Source organism: Triticum aestivum, chromosome 6D (genome assembly GCF_018294505.1).
Source record: "Triticum aestivum cultivar Chinese Spring chromosome 6D, IWGSC CS RefSeq v2.1, whole genome shotgun sequence".
Classification (NCBI taxonomy): domain Eukaryota; kingdom Viridiplantae; phylum Streptophyta; class Magnoliopsida; order Poales; family Poaceae; genus Triticum; species Triticum aestivum.
In genome coordinates, this window is record NC_057811.1 from 127834515 (window position 1) to 127858730 (window position 24216).

General features: G+C 44.7%; 1 protein-coding gene across 3 annotated transcripts; it reads left to right on the top strand.

Moving 5' to 3' along the window:
* Nucleotides 1-10471: 10471 nt before the first annotated feature.
* LOC123144063 (protein RRC1) lies at nucleotides 10472-18780 on the top strand. Of its 3 annotated transcripts, none has more exons than XM_044563082.1 (18): nucleotides 10472-10722; nucleotides 11217-11291; nucleotides 11396-11528; nucleotides 11681-11726; nucleotides 13000-13051; nucleotides 13130-13270; nucleotides 13545-13664; nucleotides 13761-13926; nucleotides 14041-14153; nucleotides 14280-14351; nucleotides 15070-15291; nucleotides 15780-15838; nucleotides 15924-16002; nucleotides 16098-16235; nucleotides 16723-16947; nucleotides 17029-17807; nucleotides 17913-18085; nucleotides 18285-18780. In XM_044563082.1, exons 2-18 carry the CDS (start codon nucleotides 11232-11234, stop codon nucleotides 18548-18550), a joined length of 2844 nt encoding a protein of 947 aa, XP_044419017.1. In that variant the 5' UTR covers nucleotides 10472-10722; nucleotides 11217-11231; the 3' UTR covers nucleotides 18551-18780. The 3 variants fall into 3 exon arrangements, with proteins under 3 accessions (XP_044419017.1, XP_044419018.1, XP_044419019.1); XM_044563083.1 differs by having other exon boundaries at nucleotides 10508-10741; XM_044563084.1 differs by lacking the exons at nucleotides 10472-10722; nucleotides 11681-11726.
* Nucleotides 18781-24216: the final 5436 nt, after the last annotated feature.

Genomic DNA, 24216 nt, shown 5'->3' on the forward strand with positions numbered 1-24216 from the left:
GGTGGTAAGCAGTATGACTATCACTGCCCACAACTCTGTGTGTTCTACTCGTGCATATCATCTACGCATAGACCTGGCTTAGATGCCACTGTTGGGGAACGTTGCATGAAAAAAAAAATCTACGCACACGCAAGATCTATCCATGGAGATGCATAGCAACGAGAGGGGAGAGTGTGTCTACGTACCCTCGTAGACCGTAAGCGGAAGTGGTTAGTAACGTGGTTGATGTAGTCGAACTTCTTTGAGATCCAACCGATCAAGTACCGAACGTACGACACCTCCGCGTTCAGCACACGTTCAGCTCGGTGACGTCCTCGCCTTCTTGATCCAGCAAGACGGGCGAAGTAGTGGATGAGTTCCGACAGCACGACGACGTGGTGACGGTAGTGGTGATGCTATCTCCGCAGGGCTTCGCCTAAGCACTCCGAAATTATGACCGAGGGACGAAACTATGGAGAGGGGCACCGCACACGGCTAAGAGATTATCGTGGTCTTGTGTGGCGCCCCCTCCCTCATATATATAGGTGGGAGGAGAGGGGAGGCAGCCAGGAGACGCCCCCAAGGAGGCCGAATCCTCCTTGGGCTCCTGCCCTAGCCGCGCCCCCCTTCCATGTTTGTGCGCGGGAGGAAGGCAGGGGGAGGTGGCGCCCCCCTTTCCTTTCTCTCATGACGAGGGAAAGGCAAGAGGGGCCAACCCTCCCACTTTCCTTCCCTAGGGCCGGCGGCCAGGGAGAGGGGTGAACTAGCCCCTTGTGGGCTGGTGTGTTCCCCCCTTTGGCCCATTAAGCCCATATAGCCTCCCGAGGCTTCCTGGAACCCCTTCCGGTGATCCGATGAATACCCGGTACCTCCCAAAACTCTTCCGGTGTCCAAACATCATCGTCATATATATATATATATATATCAATCTTTACCTTTGGACCATTCCGGAGCTCCTCGTCATGTCCGTGATCTCATCCAGGACTCCGAACAGCATTCGGTCACCAAATCACATAACTCATATAACACTACATCATCAATGAACGTTAAGCGTGCGGACCCTACGGGTTCGAGAACTATGTAGGCATGACCGAGACACCTCTCCGGTCAATAACCAATAGCGGAACCTGGATGCCCATATTGGTTCTTACATATTCTAAGAAGATCTTTATTGATCGAACCTTATCACAACATACGTAATTCCCTTTGTCTATTGGTATGTTACTTGCCCGAGATTCGATCGTCGGTATCTTCATACCTAGTTCAATCTCATTACCGGCAAGTGATGTTTGCTTGAACTACGTCGGTATTTCCCCAAAGAGGAAGGGATGATGCGGCACAACAACGGTAGGTATTTCCCTCAGCGATGAGACCAAGGTTATCGAACCAGTAGGAGAACCACGCAACACCACGTAAATAGCTCATGCACACAAAGAACAAATACTTGCAACCCGACGTAAGAGAGGGGTTGTCAATCCCTCACGGGTAAAAAGATAGATAAAATTGTAGCAGATTGGATAAATAGATCTCGCAGGAACGCGAGATAAAATAAATAACAATAAATTGCAACAAGGTACTTTTTGTATTTTTGGATTAATAGATCTGGAAATAAAAGCTAATAAAAATAGATCGCGAAGGCAAATAAAATAAAGAAGAGACCCCGGGGCTGTAGATTTAACTAGTGGCTTCTCTCGAGAAAAATAGCAAACGGTGGGTGAACAAATTACTGTTGGGCAATTGATATAACTTCAAATAATCATGACGATATCCAGGCAATGATCATTATATAGGCATCACGTCCAAGATTAGTAGACCGACTCCTGCCTGCATCTACTACTATTACTCGACACATCGACCGCTATCCAGCATGCATCTAGTGTATTTAGTTCATGGAGAAACGGAGTAACGCAATAAGAACGATGACATGATGTAGACAATATCTATTTATGTAGAAATAGACCCCATCTTGTTATCCTTAATAGCAACGATACATACATGTCGGTTCCCCTTCTGTCACTGGGATCAAGCCCCGTAAGATCGAACCCCCATCACAAAGCACCTCTTCCCATTGCAAGATAAATAGATCAAGTTGGCCAAACAAAACCCAAACATCGGAGAATAAATACGAGGCTATAAGCAATCATGCATATATGAGATCAAAGAGGACTCAAATAACTTTCATGGATAAAAACATAGATCTGATCATAAACTCAAAGTTCATCGGATCCCAACAAACACACCACAAAAAGAGTTACATCATATGGATCTCCAAGAGACCATTGTATTGAGAATCAAAAGAGAGAGAGGAAGCCATCTAGTTACTAACTACAGACCCGTAGGTCCACAAAGAACTACTCACGCATCATCGAAGAGGCACCAATGGACATGATGAACCCCTCCATGATGGTGTCTAGATTGGATCTGGTGGTTCTGGAACTTGCAGTGCCTGGAATTGATTTTCGTCGACTCTCCTAGGTTTTCTGGAATATTGGGGTATTTATAGAGCAAAGAGGCAGTGCGGGAGGCCACCGAGGTGGGCACAACCCACCTGGGCGCGCCCGGGTCTCCAGGCGCGCCCTGGTGGGTTGTGGCCCCCTCGGGGCACCCCCCAGGTGCTTCTCCAGCCCACTGGATGTCTTCTGGTCCATAAAAATTCCACAAAAAGTTTCGCTGCGTTTGGACTCCATTTGGTATTGATTTCCTGCGATGTAAAAAACAAGCAGAAAACAACAACTCGCACTGGGCACTATGTCAATAGGTTAGTACCAAAAAATAATATAAAATGATTGTAAAACATCGAAGAATGATAATATAACAACGTGGAACAATAAAAAATTATAGATACGTTGGAGACGTATCAGCAAGTCTCTTTACCCGTTCCGTAATACATCATCTCATAACTAACCCCTTAGTCACTTTGCTTGCAAGCTTCTTGTGATGTGTATTACCGAGAGGGCCCAGGGATACCTCTCCGATACACGGAGTGACAAATCCTAATCTCGGTCCATGCCAACTCAACAGACACCTTCGAAGATACTTGTAGAGCATCTTTATGATCACCTGCACATAAGGTATTCCTCTAGTATCCGGGAGTTGCATGATCTCATAGTCGAAGGAATATGTATTTGATATTAAGAAAGCAATAGCAATAAACTGAATGATCATATGCTAAGCTAACGGATGGGTCACATCATTCTTCTAATAATGTGATCCCGTTATCAAGTGAGACACATGTCTATGGTTAGGGAACCTTAACCATCTTTGATCAACGAGCTAGTCTAGTAGAGACTTACCAGGGACACAATATTTGTTTATGTATCCACACATGTATTTAAGTTTCCAATCAATACAATTCTAGCATGAATAATGAACATTTATCATGAATAAGGAAATATAAAATAACAACTTTATTATTGCCTCTAGGGCATATTTCCTTCACGAACAACGAAGACATAAGGGGTGCACTTCTTTTTTTCTGAGGGTCGGGTGCACTTCCTAAATTGTCCCCGATGCCAAAATTAGGTAGGAGGCGCTATATCCTCCCTCAAACCTCCGTATAGAGGATCGCGAGCTCGATTTAAAAGAGTTTCCAAATAATGGTGATGAAGCATGGAATTATAGGAAAATGCACATGAGCTCCTCGGTGCTCCACCCCCATATGAATATCAAATTCAAAACATACCAGAAGAATTAGAAAAAAAACTGGAATCTTGGGATATCAAACCTGGGTGCCCAATCTACTCCCATGTGAAGTTTCATAAAAAAATACCAAGAAATGTATCTTAGTACCCCTTAGTTGGTGAAGTACGATCATAGTGCCCCTTAGTTGGTGCTTTATAAGAGAAGATGGAGACTCAAATAAAAATAAAAATTGCATAAAGTAAAAGAAAGGCCCTTCGCAGCAGAGGGAAGTAGGGATTTGTAGAGGTGCCAGAGCTCAAAGCGAAGAAGATAGATAAAAATATTTTGGGAGACATGCTTTTCCTGTCAACGAAAATGATCGAGTAGTTCCCAATACTTTCCATGCTAGATATATCATAGGCGGTTCCCAAACAGAAAATAAAGTTTATTCCTTTTCAACCATACTTTCACTTTCCATGGCTAGCCGTATCCACGGGTGCCTTCCATACCAATACTTTCCAAGAAATTTATTATTTGACAACATAAAGTAAATTCATTTTTCATTTCGGGACTCGGCATCCCTAATACCTTTGCCGTACTCTCGTGCAATGACAAGTGGATAAACAGTCATCTCGAGAATAACACATCTATCATGGAAGTATATTAGACATCCCCTACCGTTTCATGAGCGGTACGAGCACGCAAAAGAGAAATTTATTTTGAAAATCAAAGATGACACATACAAATTTGCTTAGAACGGCAAAATAATACCACATATAGGTAGGTATGGTGGACTCATGTGGCAAAACTGGTTTAAAGGATTTTGGATGCACAAGTAGAGATCATACTTAGTGCAAAATGAAGGCTAGCAAAAAGATTGAGAAGCGACCAACCAAGAAACGAAAAATCTCATAAGCGAGCATTAAGCATAAGTAACACCGAATAATGCACCACAAGTAGGATATAATTTCATTGCATAATTATTGACTTTCGTGCTTTCATAGGGAATCACAAACCTTAACACCAATATTCTTACTAAAGCACAATTACTCATCAACATGACTCACATATCATATCATCATATCTCAAAACTACTACAAAGAATCAAGTTTATTTTGTCCAATAATCTTCATGAAAGTTTTTATTATATCCTCCTTGGATATCTAGCACTTTGGGACTAGTTTCATACCTTGCTTTTTTAATAAGCTCAAACAAATATAAGTGAAGATCATGAGCATCAAATTTCCTTCTCTCAAAATAATTTAAGTGAAGCAAGAGAGAATTTCTTAAAAAAATTACCAACTCTCAAATAAATCTAAGTGAAGCATGAGAGCATTTCTTCAAAAATAATAAAGCACACCGTGCCCAGAAAGATATAAGTGAAGCACTAGAGCAATTCCATAACTCATAAAGATTTAAGTGAAGCATAGAGAGCAATGCTCGAAAACTCAAATAGAGAAAAGCCAAGCAAAAACCAAGAAAATGATGCCAATGATGCAATGGTTTGAGCTCTCTACGAACGATACGATCAAGCTACTCACTTGAGAGCCCCCCTTATAGTACGACAATCGATCCTATAACCCGGACTCCCAACTAATACCATGAGACCGGTAAAATAGAAAACCCATCAAGGACGAACCTTTGCCTTGCGCATAGTCCACTTGAGCTAGATGATGACGATCTTGTCCTCCTCAAGCTGGACCACCTTTCTTGATTGCGTAGACTCGATGAAGACTAGTAGATTGCTCCCCATACTCCACTATGGGAGCCACTCTTCGACACATCTTCACAAGTCCATTGTCATCACAATGGACGGCAAGCTTCAAGCATGATCTCTTCGTGATGCTTCACTTGAACTTGCACATCGCAACCTTGATGACAATCACCACTTAATATGTCATGTTCATGGGTTATATGATATCTTCCTTTTGATGCACGTCCATGGAAACATGCCTAACCTATAACGCCCCAAGACCGACGCTCCAGAAGACTTCCATATATTTCGTGATCGCCGTGTGTTTCTTTTTGCTTGCTCTATTTATTTTGCATTGCATCATGTCATCATGCCATCATGTCATTTAATTTTTGAAACTCAACTAAATAAATTGCATAGATTTTTGATCTATTTAAATCGAGGGAATTCATATGGTGACTTCTCTTTATAACATATCCTCCCAATATTAGGGAGCTATAATAAATATTCCATTCTTTTGGAAATTAACCATAACACACTTGCATAATAAACGCCATGCTTTTTCCATTTCAAGTTTGTTCCCCAAACTTTGCCATTAATTCTCATCTCTGTTATCGAGGCTCCTCTAAGATTCTTAACATTTTTGGACACTCCTAGAACCTCGTCCTAGTTCAAACCATTTGAATTAAATTCAAATGAGTTTGAATTCAACTTCACACGTGTGCCCACTTCTATTTTTTCCGGGATCAAGCACATTTTTATGAGTCCGGGAAAATAGCCCCTTGCACAAATCCTTTCCCTAACCCTTCCTTTCTTTTCTTCTCTCTAATTTCTTTTCTATTAAAAGAATATGAGGGAGAGAGAGAGAGAGCGCAACCTTGCAGCCCAGCCGTCCTCTTGGGCCTAACCAACCAGCGCCGGCCCACCTAACCCTCCTAACCCTAGCCTCTCGACCCCTCAACCCCTCTCGTTCCCCTCCGCCGCCACCCACACACGCATGCATCGAGCCAGGGAGAGCCCTGCTCGATCCCCCCTCTCAATCTCACCCTCTCCCTCCCGCAGTGCCCCCATCTTCCCGCAGCGCCCCTCTCCCTCGATCCCCTCCTTCTTCCTTGCTTCGCTAGGGAGAGGAGCGAGACCCCGCGCCTGCAGCCGTCGTCCTCCGCGCCCAGTAGGAGCGTCGCGCCCTCGTCCCGTTCCCCTCTGTCTTGCCTCTCCGTCGCATGGCCCGGCGCCAGTGCCGCTGCTGCTTCGTCGCCCGTGCCGCCATGGCCCTCCTCGTGCCTCTGCTTCCTCGCCCTCGCCGGATTCGAGTCCCTCTGCTCCGGATCTGGCGCGTGCCGCGCCCCGGACCTCACCTGCGGCTCTGCCGCCCCATCTCCACCTCGCCGATCGTCAACCCCGACGTCCGACCCGGCCATCTTCTGCTGCTACCTCGAGCAGTCCCGCCACGGCCATCACCTCCCCGACGCCCTTGCTGCTGTTGCTAGACCACCTCGGTGCCACCAGGGAATGCCATGGCCTCCACCGAGACCCTTGGAATCATCAAGACCGCCAAGTACCACGACATACGGCGCCCGAACGACCACCGCACCGAACGCCAAGTACCAGGATGACGACGACCCGTCAAGTTCATCTACGGGCGTGTACCACTACGCCGGAGTCCTCGGATCCGTCAAGTTCCGCTATGAAACATACAACTACCGTCGACCCTGAAGACCTCGGATTCATCAAGTTCCCACGATGACTTAAGTGCCAAGTTCGACTACCGTTGCTACCATGTACAACTACTTCCACTACGCCGCTACGTGTGCCACTACTTCCCACGACGACCCGTGAACAACTACTTCCACTTCGAACCCGTCCGCCCCGTAACATACGCTTCAAAGGTATAATGACGAGACGACTGCCGTGGACCGAATGCATGTGTTGTATGAGATGCTCGTTTGCACCGTGTCCGAATTGTCACTCGTTTCCATGCCACTAACTCGTGGGAACCTGGTAGTCAGGAGCACCCCACCATCTCTAGCATGTTCCGCACATCCGCACACTTCCTTTTGTACCGGTATCTCCATGAGCTACCGGAACCGATATGTTACCGTGGCATCATTTTCTGTATCATCGCCGTGACACCCTTTCTTTCCGCCACGGTGACAAATGCCTCGTATCATGCTCATGTCAACATTTCCATAAAATTGCTTAAAACTTGCATATGTCATCCGCATCATGTTAACAACATTTAAAATTGTTGTTTGCTTTAAATTGCTATATGCATATGGGGATTTTCCGGAATTGTTATTTGTTATTTCCGGCCTCATTTAAGCTTGACTAAATAGATAGTTTTATTATGCTTCACCTCTTGCCATGCTTAACCCCAGTTAATTTTGTTGGGTACATAAACAAGAGCGAACTAAATAACTTGAATGTGGTGTTTCGTCAATATGCAACTCGTTGCATATTGAGCTCCACTTAATTTGTAGTATTGTTTGTGCACTTTGCCATGCCATGCCTTTTTAAACCGGACATGCATCATACTTGGTTGTGCATCATGCCATGTTTATGTGATGGTTGTTTACTATGTTGCTTGCTTCTCGGGTTGCTTCTCTCATTAGCTTCGGTTCCGTTCCGGAGTTGTGATGATTCGTTTGACTACGTTCGTTTGTCTTCTTCATGGACTCGTTCTTCTTCCTTGCGGGATCTCAGGCAAGATGACCATACCCTTGAAATCACTTCTATCTTTGCTTGCTAGTTGTTCGCTCTATTGCTATGCCGCGCTACCTACCACTTGCTATATCATGCCTCCCATATTGCCATGTTAAGCCTCTAACCCACCTTTCCTAGCAAAACGTTGTTTGGCTATGTTACCGCTTTTGCTCAGCCCCTCTTATAGCGTTGCTAGTTGCAGGTGAAGATGAGGTTTGTTCCATGTTGGAACATGGATATGTTGGGATATCACAATATCTCTTATTTTAATTAATGCATCTATATACTTGGTAAAGGGTGGAAGGCTCGGCCTTATGCCTGGTGTTTTGTTCCACTCTTGCCGCCCTAGTTTCCGTCATACCAGTGTTATGTTCCTTGATTTTGCGTTCCTAACGCGGTTGGGTGTTATGGGGACCCCTTGACAGTTCGCTTTGAATAAAACTCCTCCAGCAAGGCCCAACCTTGGTTTTACCATTTGCCTATCACCTACTTCTTTTCCCTTGGGAGTCGCGCTCCCGAGGGTCATCTTTATTTAGCCCCCCCGGGCCAGTGCTTCTCTAAGTGTTGGTCCGAACCGAGCCGCCTGCGGGGCCACCTCGGGGAAACTCGAAGTCTGGTTTTACTCGTAGCCTGTCTCATCCGGTGTTGCCCTGAGAACGAGATATGTGCAGCTCCTATCGGGATTGTCGGCACATCGGGCGGTCTTGCTGGTCTTGTTTTACCATTGTCGAAATGTCTTGTAAACCGGGATTCTGAGACTGATCGGGTCTTCCTGGGAGAAGGAATATCCTTCGTTGACCGTGAGAGCTTATAATGGGCTAAGTTGGGACACCCCTGCAGGGTTTAAACTTTCGAGAGCCGTGCCCGCGGTTATGTGGCAGATGGGAATTTGTTAATATCCGGTTGTAGAGAACTTGACACTCGATTTAATTAAAATACATCAACCACGCGTGTAGCCGTGATGGTCTCTTTTCGGCGGAGCCCGGGAAGTGAACACGGTCTTGTGTTATGTATGAACGTAAGTAGATTCAAGATCACTTCTTGATCACTTCTAGCTTCGCGACCGTTGCGTTGCTCCTCTTCTCGCTCTTATTTGCGTATGTTAGCCACCATATATGCTTAGTGCTTGCTGCAGCTCCACCTCATTTCCCCATCCTTCCTATAAGCTTAAATAGTCTTGATCTCGCGGGTGCGAGATTGCCGAGTCCTCGTGACTCACAGATTCTACCAAAACAGTTGCAGGTGCCGACGATACCAGTGCAGGTGACGCAACCGAGCTCAAGTGGGAGTTCGACGAGGACCTTGGTCGTTACTATGTTTCGTTTCCTGACGATCAGTAGTGGAGCCCAGTTGGGACGATCGGGGATCTAGCATTTGGGGTTGTCTTCTTTTATTTTGGTTCCGTACTCGGACCTTGATTGTACTATGAATGATGTGTGTTTAATTTATGTATTGTGTGAAGTGGCGATTGTAAGCCAACTCTCTTTATCCCATTCTTGTTCATTACATGGGATTCTTGCGACAAACCTACAATGCGGTTATGCCTCTAAGTCGTGCCTCGACACGTGAGAGATATAGCCGCATCGTGGGCGTTACATAACGCCACAAAGAACTCACACGTAGACCATGGGTTAGTATACAAAGCCTAATGAACAATGCTTACCATACCGTGGGATCACTTGATTCTTCTCGGTACATCTTCTACAATCAACTTGATTCACTCTTTGACTTAGTCTTAATCAATCTTATACATTATCTTCTCCCTATAACCTTGAAACCAACAAATGGTCTTCAAGCAAAGCATATGGACAAACTCTTCAAATGTATCTCAAGTCAACCATTAGTCCATAGAGATTGTCATCAATTACCAAAACCAAACATGGGGCACCATGCTCTTTCAATTTTTTTTGTTTTTATTACTGAGAGTATCACGAATATCATTTTTTTTGCGAAACTTCGCACGGGAGTAGATTGGGCACCCAGGTTTAATATCCCAAAATCCCAGTTTTTTTTTTAATTTTTCAGGTATTTTTTTGAATTTAATGTTCATATAAGGGGGTGGAGCACCCAGGGGCCAAAAACCGGCGTCGGGAATAACAACTCTACCAGTCCATTCTTTCATCATACAAACAGTAATAAACTCTGCTGGAGTTGCTCTAAGCAGTGTAGACTTTGCATTGTATCTAAACTATGCTAAATTTTTCTGATAACATGATACATGTATATTATACTAAAAACTACGCTAACATTTTTTGACAAAGACAAACGTACTATCAGCTAACATAAAAAACATTTTACATTTTGAGACGTACATGTAGTTCTCCCTCTGTAAAGAAACGCTTTTATATTTCTTTACAGAGGAAGTAATATATCAAGAGTAACTTCGTTCTCAAACAAGGGTTTTGACTGGACATGAGGTTGGGGTTGGCCTCGGCCTATCTGCCCGTGTCCGTCCCTGACTGTATAGCCTGTAGGTGGTTGATCTGGAAACCGGCTCTTGATCGGACGGACGGTGTAGGTCCACACCTTGCTCCCGAGTCCCTGACCAATATATGCCGCCCAGCGGCCCCAATCTCCCCCTACCGTGGCCGACTCCCGACTCAGGCGGTCGCCGAATCCTCTCTTCGCCGGCGCCGTAGAAGAAGCGCCAGAGATTCCTTTCCAGCCGCGCCGCGCCGCCCCCCACTGCCCTAGCGTGGAGTGGAGCGGGCAGGAGATCTGTCCAGGCGAGTCCTTCTCTCGGTGGTACGGAAGCCCTGAATTATTTGCGCCTGGATACTTCTAGAAGTTCCTTGTTCGTTGCTGCGAGCAATCAAATTCGTACCCTTGTTACTTTCTGAGACGCTTGAATCTGTCCAGTTAGCCATGGATTTGACCCGATTTGATCTAACATCAGCTTGTTCCCCCCCCTCAAAAAGTTGGGGTTCGACTGAGCTAGGGTTTGTGCCTGGCGTTGGTAAGGTCGCATTGCGCTTTAGCGCGTGCGTAAGTATGTGTAGGTGGGGTGGGTGTGCCTGTGCCTGGGCTTAGCGCCTCTGCGGGAGTCTGTGAACTGTCGCTCTTAGCACAAGAGTGACCACTATGACTTCTGTCCTCACGTTCATGTGTTTCCCTGCGTGTTTTCTTATGTGGTGGTGTAGATTTTATTTTGATGGCGTATATGGCAGTACAAATATATTTGAAGTAGTCGGGTTCTGATGCCCTCTGGTGATGATTGCAGGCAAGTATTGTCCAGATGAGTTCGAAGAAGGTTCCGTTCAATCGGCATAAGGAGAACGAGGAGGCGAGGAAGAAGGTCAGGGGTTTGAGTCCCTTTTAAACCTTTCCTGAGACACTTTAGTTTGCTTTCTGCACACACTTTTGGTTCATATCTGATTTTAACTCTTTGGTATTGTGAAGAGGGAGGAAGATGAAGCGGCGCGTGTGTACGCGGAGTTTGTCAAGTCATTCGAGGGTGAGAGCGCGTCTGGGTCAAAGTTCGTCCGAGGGGGTGTTATCGACCCCAATGCCAAGCTGAGAGCTGATTCTGAAGGTTAGTGATAGGGGTTTCATTCTCCTGTACTTTGCCATGGTTACCTTCCAGTTTGTAGTTTCAGTATCAATCATGATGGATATATGCACTGTTTCTTTTTATTGCTCCAATTAATCAAGAGGCTGTCCTTTTTATTCATTCGCCGATGACAGGTGGAAATTCCAAAGATAGGGGGTCTGTTCCAAAGAAGGGCAGTAGGTAACTGAAATAAATACTTGATTTCTAGAAGATGGTATCCTGTGGCACCACGGCTACATCTTTAGACATCATGTGCTGATATACCCAGAAATGGGACTTCAGAGACCAAGCATGAGCAGTTTTAAAACGCCTGATGATATATTCTGGCTTATAATTTACTATATGTTACAATTATGACTCCTGAATTATTAGTTTATTTACCTTTTGTTGCCAAGTTCTGAATGCATTTAAAATATGCATGGTTTGAAGAAGAAAATAGTCTTGTCTGGCCTTATGAACAGCCATGCCATCTCATTGCATGACACATAATGCACCTGCATTTATGCTGTAGTGCAGACTATAGTTGCGCTTCCTCAAAATAGCTATTCATTGTTGCGCTGACCTGATGCTCAAGATCTTGATAATGTATTAGGGGTACAGAATTTGTGTTCTCCTTTGTTTATAGTACACGATTAATGTGGTCATGACTTTTTAGAGTCACATACCATGGAGAGAGTATCCATGTTGTTTCTATCAAAGTGGAATTAATTGCGAGAAAACTCTAAATTTGTAAAACCTGTATGAATAATAATTCATCGGCAGCAAATGCCATGTTTGATGGTATTAATGTAATAACTACCAAATGTGTCAAGCTTTTGTGAAGTTTTGAATGTCAATGATGCTGATTATACTCTCCTAGAATCTTGAACCAACATCCAAAATTCAAGCCATGGAATTTTGTTAGTTGCAGCAAACGTTTACTAATTCTGATATGAGTTTGCTTCAAAACCCGATGCTTTCAACTAATTATATTATTATTTTATTCAAACGTGGAAAAATGTAGGTACTCTTAAACTGCAATGCAGATTGGAGCTTTACTTTGACTTTTACTTGTCTCGCGTCCCATGCTAGCATAAGTTAAGAATGTTCCGTGGTTTCCACTAAATCATTGAGGCACAGCCTGATAGTAGGATAAATTGGACTCCCTATATATAAACTAGAATGGATTCAAACTTGTGGGAAAATTAATAAAGTACGCACATATATTTGATTGACATGATTTTGAATAGAGAAAGCACACAAATTAGTGGAAGGTGAAAGTTTCAGTAGTTCAATAAGAATGCCCGAAATAGCCCTGTAGAGAGTAAATTAGTATTTTTTTTGTTTAATTACTCAAATATCCTTTTGCTGCTGCTGTTATCCATAACCCCATGTCATCTAGCGTACAAATGATATGCGGCATAGTAACTTACGAGCGCAATACATACCTTATACATAGCATATTTTTATCCAGGTATGTCCCATCTTTTGTGCCACCCTCATTTGGGAGAGAACCGGAGAAAAAGGTTTGTCACTGACGTTATTCTCATGATTGCGTCTGTAGTCAGTATGGTTCTTCGGTTGAGCATTACCTTGACCTGCAGAAGGAAGATGAGCGGCCAAAGGAAAAGGAAAGAGGAAAGCCACGGGCAATAGACACTGTCATGGAGGAATTGAAGCTGGAGAAAGAGCTTCGCGAAAGGCGTAATCAAGAACGTGCCAGTAGACATGGTGACACCTTCGTGGTAGGTTCTGTTTTAGTATATGTTAAGAGTGAAGCTTTTGGTTCGTTCTATTAGACGTAATATGAAATAAATGATTGGGTAATTTTGATTATATGCTGTACTACTCCCTGTTAGGCGACTAGAATGTGAAAATAAATCCTGTTTGCTAACTTGGAGGAACACTTTTCTAACACGTTTCCAGTTGATAAGATATATTTGTGATTGATTCCCATTACCCTCTCAGAATCTTTGTAGTTTGTCCTTGTATACTGATGCTTGAAGCCATTTCCTGCAGCCCTCTAGCCGTTTTGATGAACTACCAGATGAATTTGATCCCACTGGGAGACTGCCAGGATCATTTGATGATGGAGATCCGCAAACCACAAATTTATATGTTGGCAATCTCTCTCCTAAGGTTGATTTCCCCACTACTTGTTGTGTCTAGACATAATTTTAAGTGTACATGCATCATGATTATCTTAACCATGCAATGTAAACCTTATGCTGTTAGGTGGATGAGAATTTTCTTCTGCGGACATTTGGTCGGTTTGGACCTATTGCAAGCGTCAAGATCATGTGGCCTCGAACAGAAGAAGAACGCAAAAGGCAAAGGCATTGTGGCTTTGTTGCATTCATGAATAGAGCAGAAGGACAGGCAGCCAAGGATGAAATGCAAGGTTACTGTGCACTTCCATATAGTGGATATCATATTATAGGAACCTGAAACGTATTCATACTTTTGAAGTACTACTAGTATTCCTGCTTCCAGTTTACTGAGTTATTTATCTCAGGTGTTGTTGTGTATGACTATGAGCTGAAGATTGGGTGGGGGAAATCTGTTGCTCTTCCATCACAAGCACTACCTGCTCCTCCTCCAGGACACATGGCGATCAGAAACAAGGAGGTTGATTTTTTCATCCCAAAGTCCTACGTAATACTTGTAATTTTTGTGGAAGTTGCAAGTATATTTGCATGTTTTTGGTGTTTTCCTGTTGTTGTCGATGACATTTTGTATTTCTATGTTATGCAGGGTGGTACTGTCATCATATCTGGTCCTGGAGGTCCACCTGTTGCATCTGTTACACAACAAACCTCAGAGCTGGTTCGTGACTTTTTAGTTTTTATTACAAATGTCCTTATGCTGTGTTGTGGCCTTAATATCCATGCCATCCTTACAATAAAGCAATATCATTGAAAATTTTCCCATGTTTTTCATTGAGACCTTTTGAAGGATGAAGAATGGTTCATTTTCATAATAGATCATAATATCATTTCAGATTTTTTTCAGAAAACATGAGTGCTTAAATTCTATGGAATGAGAGAAAATTCTATGTTCCCTTGTTACTTACGAATTAACTTATGGAATATCTTTTCGTCTGTTCTCAGTGTCACATTAATTTTGTAGTCCTTCCACATGTGTTCATCACTGGGGTAATGATTAAATATATCCTAATGACTACCTGAAAAATAATCCCAGTCTGAGAAAAATGTGAATTTGAATGGTCGAATAGTAATGCCCTGGTCAAATTCAAAAGTTTGTGTTACAAATTTATACATATTGGAACCATTCGTGAGAAAACCAGTTCCTCCCAATAACTGATCGGGTCATGTACTGTTTTCAGTCAAATTTTTAATATGATTTTTTAAACCTTCTTTTACCAGCACTGAATTGTATGTGAGTTTGCCAGCTATGTTCTGTACTATTTCATTAGCCTAGATAGAATCCAATAAGTTTTGCATCGATAAGGATGTTGGCATGTTAGTTTTCTAGTCAAATATCCTTATGTAATTTCACTTTGCTGACCCATTTGGTTTAACAGGTGCTTACTCCAAATGTTCCTGATATAATGGTTGCTCCGCCAGATGATTCACATCTTCGGCATGTGATTGATACAATGGCCCTGCATGTACTTGATGGCGGATGTGCTTTTGAACAAGCTATAATGGAACGAGGACGAGGAAAAGCATTATTTAACTTCTTGTTTGATCTTAAATCTAAAGAACACACATACTATGTTTGGCGGTTATACTCATTTGCTCAGGTATCAATTGTTTTTTGTACTTCTACATTTTCAATGTTATCTTTATGATCTAACAATAGAAGACTGTATGTTCTGTCCATTCAATCTCCGTTATTTTGTTCACGTGGTGATAGTAAAGCTGTCTGTATGTGCTATCTTTGGTTGCAATACAGATGCATATTTTTTGTTTATCGTTACGACATTTTACCAGTGTATATGTTTTGCAAAGAGAGTACCTAGTAATTGGTCCAAATGAACAATTATTTAGTTCAACGAAATTTATGTTCTTTCCTTATTTAGTTCAACGAAATTTATGTTCTTTCCGTAGTATGTCCTGATCAGCTTGTTCTGTAAAATTCGGCAGTCTACTGATGTTTGGCTTGAAAGACTGTTATAGGAACCAGACACATGTGTTTCTTACATATGCAAACCACATGTATGAGCTAGCTCTATGGGGATCACTCTACCAATATGACAGTAATATAAATTCTTGTGATATTGGAACGCAGGGCGATACTTTACAACGATGGCGAACAGAACCATTTATCATGATTACAGGAAGTGGAAGGTAATAGTGGCGAACAGTGCCATTATGTGTTTGTAACCGTGTTTATCGATGATCTGACAATTTTGTATTAAATATGTTACTTTAGATGGGTTCCACCTGCTTTGCCATCCAGCCGAAGTCCTGATCGTGAAAAAGAATCTACTTATGCAGCTGGTAGAACCAGGGTAAGGTTTGGTTGGACCTTGTCAGATGTTCTTTTCTACTTTGCCTTCTTTTAGATGGTGTCCATTACATGATTAATTTGTGTTCCATTCTCCAGCGTGTCGAAGTGGAGCGCACATTGACTGAGACACAACGTGATGAATTTGAGGACATGTTGCGTGCATTGACATTAGAGAGAAGTCAGATAAGGGCAGCTATGGGATTTGCATTGGATAATGCTGATGCTGCTGGAGAGGTAGTACCCCTTGCACATTTGACCTAATCAGCTAATTCCTCTCTTCTTTTTGCCTTGAATTATCTATAGCTTATGATTATGAGTTTGTTATATTGTTTTGATTGATTTGATCTCACGCGTCCTGTTAATAGCTCTTTCTTGTTATTACTTGTGACCACTCTGAGATTAGCTAATAGCATGATGTAAACCTGATTGTGGTTGTGCTTTGCAAGCTTGATGAACTATCTGTTTTAAACATATGCTTTTGATGAGGCCTAAATTTATGTCCAAGGAGAGTAAATAAACAATATAATACATATAGTGATACATTTTGACTATCAGGACCGTCTGGTCTTATATATAATATCTGTACATGTTTTATTCTCTGCTTGATGTCATTTATTTGTCGTGAACTACACTTCAGAGGTCTACTGAATATTGTTGTGCACTTCAAGTATATTTTGTTCTTCATATTTCATGAGAACACATTGGTTCTTGTCTTGTGTAGATTGTCGAGGTTCTTGCAGAATCTTTGACACTCAAGGAGACACCTATCCCAACTAAGGTTGCACGGCTTATGCTAGTGTCTGACATCCTTCATAACAGTAGTGCTCCTGTGAAGAATGCCTCTGCATTTCGAACCAAGTTTGAGGCTGCTATACCTGATGTCATGGAGAGCTTCAATGACTTGTATTGCAGTATCACAGGAAGGATTACTGCTGAAGCTCTGAAGGTAATGCTGGCTAGATTTCTCATGTAGCAGAGATTAACTGGTTTCCTTTGATGTTCTGACTAATAGTTCATTATTTTGCAGGAGAGGGTTTTGAAAGTTCTACAAGTATGGGCAGACTGGTTCCTGTTTTCTGATGCATATCTGAATGGGCTAAAAGCTACCTTTCTTAGACCAGGCAACTCTGGGGTCACCTCGTTCCACTCTCTATGTGGTGATGCACCAGAAATTGAAAAGAAAACTAGCTCCGAGGATAATAATGGGTTTAGGCTTGATGAAGATGGTGCCCTGGCCACAGGAAAGGCAGCAGCAACGAAGGAGCTGTTGAGTCTTCCACTTGCTGAACTTGAACGTCGTTGTAGGCATAATGGCCTCTCACTTTGTGGTGGTAAAGAGACGATGGTTGCCAGATTGCTCAGCTTGGAAGAGGCTGAGAAGGAGCAAGTATATCAGAAAGACGTTGCCATGAAATATGTACAAGGCGAACCGCATAGAGCTGGAAGAGAGGATGTTGGTTTGAATGCTCGTAGGCTTGGAGATGGTACTGGTGACAGTGAATCAGATATGCTGGGGCTCTCTCGTCACAGTATGCAAACAGGCCAAAGACGCTCTAGAGAGTGCGTATCTGCTGAACCCGAACAAGTTTCAAGCAAGAAGCAGAAAGCTGATCCTGTTTTGCCAGCTTCTAAATGGAACCGAGAGGATAATGACAATGATGAAGATAGAATAAATGGTCAAGGATTGGGATTAAGCTATTCATCTGGAAGTGATATTGCTGGTGATTCTGGGAAAGTGGACACAACTGAAATTAGTACCGATCAGGCAATTCACCATCCAGATACAATTGTTGATGAAGAGCATAGGTACACCCACGCCCCTCCCCAAAAGCAAATGTTTAACCATTCTACCATTTGATTTACGTTGCACATTCTTCTTACTTACAGTAGCAACTCCTTTTTGATCTACAGGCAGAAGCTAAGGCAGATTGAGATTGCTGTAATGCAGTATCGTGAATCTCTCGAGGAGAAGGGGTTGCATAGCATGGAAGAGATTGAGAGGAAGGTTGCCAGCCACCGGAGGCGCCTTCAATCAGATTATGGTTTGTCTTCAATAGATGGTGCAAACAGCAGGCGGTCTTCTGGTATGTAAGAAGTCAGGAAGGGAATACCCTGTTTGTTTGATAATAGAAATGCCGTTTCTCTCGCACATCCATCCATCTATTACTTACTGTGTAGCTCACTTAGTAATTCATCTGATAATGATAACGACCCAAGTCATAACTCAAACTTTTTGTTATCCTGGTGCGTATCTTATAAGATAAACATTGTTCTGTTTTCCAGAGAGACTATCATTGGAACGGAGAGAAAGGGCGGATGATGCACGTGATTCTTCCAGGAAGCGGCCTCGCAGCCGGAGCAGGAGCCGTAGTCCTTCAAGGAAGTCATCACTGGATAGAGACCGAGAGTACAATCGCAGCAGAGGCAGATTGCATGGCAATGATGCCGGGAGAGACAGGGCACGTGAAAAAAGCTCAGGCCGAGGGAAGGATGATCACCACGATAGGAGCAGCAGAGACCGGGAAAAGGACAGGAGAACGGGAAGGTGATCGGAACCTGCTGTGCACTCATATGAGCTGGGCTGCCTAAACGCGCCATGCATGGGCTCCTCGAACCTGTTTGTAATGGGGTCAGCTGAGGAACTATTTTTTGTAGTTTCAGGAACAGAAGTAGTGTTATCAAACATCTAATGTTGACTTTGAATGATTGAAATGCTGCCTATTGTCGTCATGGACTGCGGCTTAATGAACTTGGATGGCATCGGTTGCAAGTTTATGGATTTGCTGTGCTTCTCTTTGTTTCTCGTTTTTATCTGCTCCAACCGATTAACCAGTATGGCAACAAAACTGGCTCCCACGAGATTTTGTGTGCCTTGCTGCAACCCCCGCTCATACGGTTTGTGAGCTCATCACAGCCAATGTGGAGTGGGATACTGATCGGTGACCCAGACGTTTCTACCCATGGATATTAAGATCATTCGCTCTATGCTTTTCTCAGTCAGACCGGTGTATTGGATGCTACTCCCTCCGTTTCAAAATAGATGACCTAACTTTGTACTAACTTAAGGCGTGGCTAGAGGGACGCGCGGATGCATCTAGTTCCAAGGTTGAGACAAAGGCATGGTCTAAGATGTGGAAAACAGATGTGCTTGTTAAGGTCAAAATTTTCCTACGGAGGTTAGCTCAGCAATCGTTACCGACAGCATACTTGCTGCAACATCACAACATGTCGACTCAAAAGTGTTTGTAGATTGTGCGGATCAGATAACTCATGGCGTCATTCTCTGCTCGAATATAAGAGCATCTTCAGCTGTTGAGCCCCTAGGAGGCATTTTTTTCGCCCCTTGGGGGGCTGCTGGCGAATTTTTTTGCCTGGGGTTGAGAAAATATCCACTCATTGCCCCCTCACGAACGTATCCCCGCCACCACCACCACGCGAACCGCCGAACCGGCTGGTGCTCCGCGGCGGCGGGGTACCTCTGCTTCCTTCTCTTCCTCGAGCTCCCTTCTATCTCCGTTGCGCCCGTCCCACCGCCGATCGGGACGCCGCAAGGGAAGGCGGACGCTGCGACGCTGCTAGGAGCGGGGCCGAGCCGTGGAGCCGGCATGCGCGGGGTGCAGGTGCGAGGCGGGGGCGGAGTCGGCCAGGGCGGAGCAAGGCCGATGGCGAGCTCGAGGCGAGGCGGAGCCGGCCTGACGCAGTCCGGGCGGCTGAGGCGGCAGCCGACCAGCCGGCGAGCGGGAAACCGGCTGGCGCGAGGCGGCGAGCGGGGCCGGCGCGGAGCGGAGGAGGCCTGACGGTGACCCGGCAGCAAAGCATGCGCGTCGGGAGGCGGCCGAAGGCGCGGCAACCCGGCAGGGGCTCGGGAGGCCAGCGGGGCAGACCCTTCTCCGCCTCAGACTTGGCAGCGGCAACGCTTGCCCTCGCACGAGGCGGAGCCGGCCGGGGGCGCAGCGGCGCGTGGGGCCGGCGCGAGTCGTGGGCGAGGCGGCGGAGTCCGTCAGCTCGTGGGGCAGGCCGGCTAGCGGCGAGCCGGAGGCGGCGAAGCCGGCTGGAGGGGCCGGCCGGCCGCAGCAGGCAGCACTGCACGCTGGGCACGCAGGACTCACCGGAGCTCACCGAGGTTGTGTCTCCGGCCATCGCCTCGGACCCCGCAGGCTTCGGGCCGCCGGAGCTACGGGGGAGGCGGCTTTGACCGCGCGAGCGCGAGCCCCGCCCCGGCCATGCGCGCTGTGTGCGGTAGGTGGTGAAAGGAAAGGGAGAGGAGAGAGAAAAGAGAAAGGGGCTGGCAGTGGGCCTGTGCATGCGAAAAGCAACTGCCGGCATTCCCAGTTGCCCCCTAGGGGTCTGGGGTGGGAGCGCCGGCAGTAAATATCGCCAAATCCGGCAAAAATCGAGTCTCTGGGTGCCCGAGTGGGCCGTTTTTTGCCCGCCGGCGCCCAAAAAGTGGCTGGGGGGGGGGGGGGCTTCTTGGGGAGGCGGCTGGAGATGCTCTAATATAGCCAGGTGCATTTGGGCCCTTGAAGATCAGGATATTGGGGAACGCAGTAATAATTTCAAAAAAATTCTACGCACACACAAGATCATGGTGATGCATAGCAACGAGAGGGGAGAGTGTAGTCCACGTACCCTCGTAGACCGTAAGCGGAAGCGTTATGACAACGCGGTTGATGTAGTCGTACGTCTTCATGATCCAACCGATCCTAGTATCGAAAGTACGGCACCTCCGCGATCTGCACACGTTCGGCTCGGTGACGTCCCACGAACTCTCGATCCAGCTGAGTGTCGAGGGAGAGCTTTGTCAATACAACGGCGTGATGATGGTGATGATTAAGCTACCGACGCAGGGCTTCGCCTAAGCACTACAACGATATGACCGAGGTGGATTATGGTGGAGGGGGGCACCGCACACGGCTAAGAGATCAGTGATCAACTTGTGTGTCTATGGGGTGCCCCCTCCCCACGTATATAAAGGAGGGACGGGGGAGGCCGGCCGGCCTCTCTAGGCGCGCCAAGGGGGGAGGAGTCCTCCTCCTAGTAGGAGTAGGACTCCCCCTTTCCTAGTCCCACTAGGAATAGAAGGAAGAGAGGGAAGGAGAAAGGAAAGGGGGGCCGGCCCCCTCACCCAATTCGGATTGGGCTTGGGGGGGGGGAGCCCCCTCCTAGGCTGCCTTCTCTTCTCTCCCACTAAGGCCCATATACTCCGGGGGGGGGGGGGGGTCCGGTAACCCCCGGTACTCTGGTAAATGCCCGAATTCATCCGGAACCATTCCGATGTCCAAACATAGCCTTCCAATATATCGATCTTTATGTCTCGACCATTCCGAGACTCCTCGTCATGTCCGTGATCATATCCGGGACTCGGAACTACCTTCGGTACATCAAAACACATAAACTCATAATACCGATCGTCACCGGACGTTAAGCGTGCGGACCCTACGAGTTCGAGAACTATGTAGACATGACCGAGACTCATCTCTGGTCAATAACCAATAGCGGAACCTGGATGCTCATATTGGTTCCTACATATTCTATGAAGATCTTTATCGGTCAAACCGCATAACAATATACGTTGTTCCCTTTGTCATGGGTATGTTACTTGCCCGAGATTCGATCGTCAGTATCTCAATACCTAGTTCAATCTCGTTACCGGCAAGTCTCTTTACTCGTTCCGTAATGCATCATCCCGTGTCTAACTCATTAGTCACATTGCTTGCAAGGCTTATAGTGATGTGTATTACCGAGAGGGCCCAGAGATACCTCTCCGATACACGGAGTGACAAATCCTAATCTCGATCTATGCCAACCCAACAAACACCTTTGGAGACACCTGTAGAGCATCTTTATAATCACCCAGTTACGTTGTGACGTTTGATAGCGCACAAGGTGTTCCTCCGGTATTCGGGAGATGCATAATCTCATAGTCAGAGGAACATGTATGAGTCATGAAGAAAGCAATAGCAATAAAACTCAACGACCATAATGCTAAGCTAACGTATGGGTCTTGTCCATCACATCATTCTCTAATGATGTGATCCCGTTCATCAAATGACAACACATGTCTATGGTCAGGAAACATAACCATCTTTGATTAATAAGCTAGTCAAGTAAAGGCATACTAGGGACACTCTGTTTTGTCTATGTATTCACACATGTACTAAGTTTCCGGTTAATACAATTCTAGCATGAATAATAAACATTTATCATGAAATAAGGAAATAAATAATAACTTTATTATTGCCTCTAGGGCATATTTCCTCCAGTCTCCCACTTGCACTAGAGTCAATAATGTAGTTCACATCGCCATGTGATTTAACACCAATAGTTCACATCACCATGTGATTAACAACCATAGTTCATATCGCCATGTGACCAACACTCAAAGGGTTTACTAGAGTCAGTAATCTAGTTCACACTGCCATGTGATTAACACCCAAAGAGTACTAAGGTGTGATCATGTTTTGCTTGTGAGAGAAGTTTAGTCAACGGGTCTGCCAAATTCAGATCCATACGTATTTTGCAAATTTCTATGTCTACAATGCTCTGCACGGAGCTACTTTAGCTAATTGCTCCCACTTTCAATATGTATCCGGATTGTGACTTAGAGTCATCCAGATCGGTGTCAAAGCTTGCATAGACCTAACTCTTTACGACGAACTCTTTATCACCTCCATAATCGAGAAATATCTCCTTAGTCTTCTAAGGATAATTTTGACCGCTGTCAAGTGATCCACTCCTGGATCACTATTGTACCCTCTTGCCAAACTCATGGTGAGGTTCTCAATAGGTCTTGTACACAGCATAGCATACTTCATAGAACCTATGACTGAGGCATAGGGAATGAATTTTCATTCTCTTTTTATTTTTCTGCCGTGGTCGGGTTTTGAGTCTTTACTCAACTTCACACCTTACAACACAGGCAAGAACTCCTTCTTTGACTGTTCCATTTTGAACTACTTCAAAATCTTGTCAAGGTATGTACTTATTGAAAAGAAAAACTTATCAAGCGTCTTGTTCTATCTCTATAGATCTTGATGCTCAATATGTAAGCAGCTTCACCGAGGTCTTTCTTTGAAAAAACTCCTTTCAAATACCCCTTTATGCTTCCCAGAAAAATTCTACATTATTTCCGATCAACAATATGTCATTCACATATACTTATCAGAAATGTTGTAGTACTCCCACTCACTTTCTTGTAAATACAGGCTTTCGCCGCAAGTCTGTATAAAACCATATGCTTTGATCACCTTATCAAAGTGTATATTCCAACTCCGAGATGCTTGCACCAGTCCATAGATGGATCGCTGGAGTTTGCACACTTTGTTAGCACCTTTAAGATTGACAAAACCTTCTTGTTGCATCATATACAACTCTTCTTTAAGAAATCCATTAAGGAATGTAGTTTTCACATCCATTTGCCAGATTTCATAAAATGTGGCAATTTGCTAACATGATTCAGACAGACTTAAGCATCGCTACGAGTGAGAAAATCTCATCGTAGTCAACACCTTGAACTTTGTCAAAAACCTTTTTCGACAAGTCTAGCTTTGTATATAGTAACACTACTATCAGCGTCCGTCTTCCTCTTGAAGATCCATTTATTTTCTATGGCTTGCCGATCATCGGACAAGTCAACCAAAGTCCACACTTTGTTCTCATACATGGATCCCATCTCAGATTTCATGGCCTCAAGCCATTTCGCGGAATCTGGGCTCATCATCGCTTCCTCATAGTTCGTATTTTCGTCATGGTCAAGTAACATGAACTCCAGAATAGGATTACCGTACCACTCTGGTGTGGAACGTACTCTGGTTGACCTACGAGGTTCGGTAGTAACTTGATCCGAAGCTTCATGATCATCATCATTAACTTCCTCACTAATTGGTGTAAGCATCACTTGAACTGATTTCAGTGAAGAAATACTTTCCAATTCGGGAGAAGGTACAATTACCTCATCAAGTTCTACCTTCCTCCCACTCACTTCTTTCGAGAGAAACTCCTTCTCCAGAAAGGATCCATTCTTAGCAACAAAGATCTTGCCTTCGGATCTGTGATAGAAGGTGTACCCAACAGTCTCTTTTGGGTATCCTATGAAGAAACATTTCTCCGATTTGGGTTCGAGCTTATCAGGTTGAAGCTTTTTCACATAAGCATCGCAGCCTCAAAATTTAAGAAACGACAACTTGGGTTTCTTGCCAAACCACAGTTCATAAGG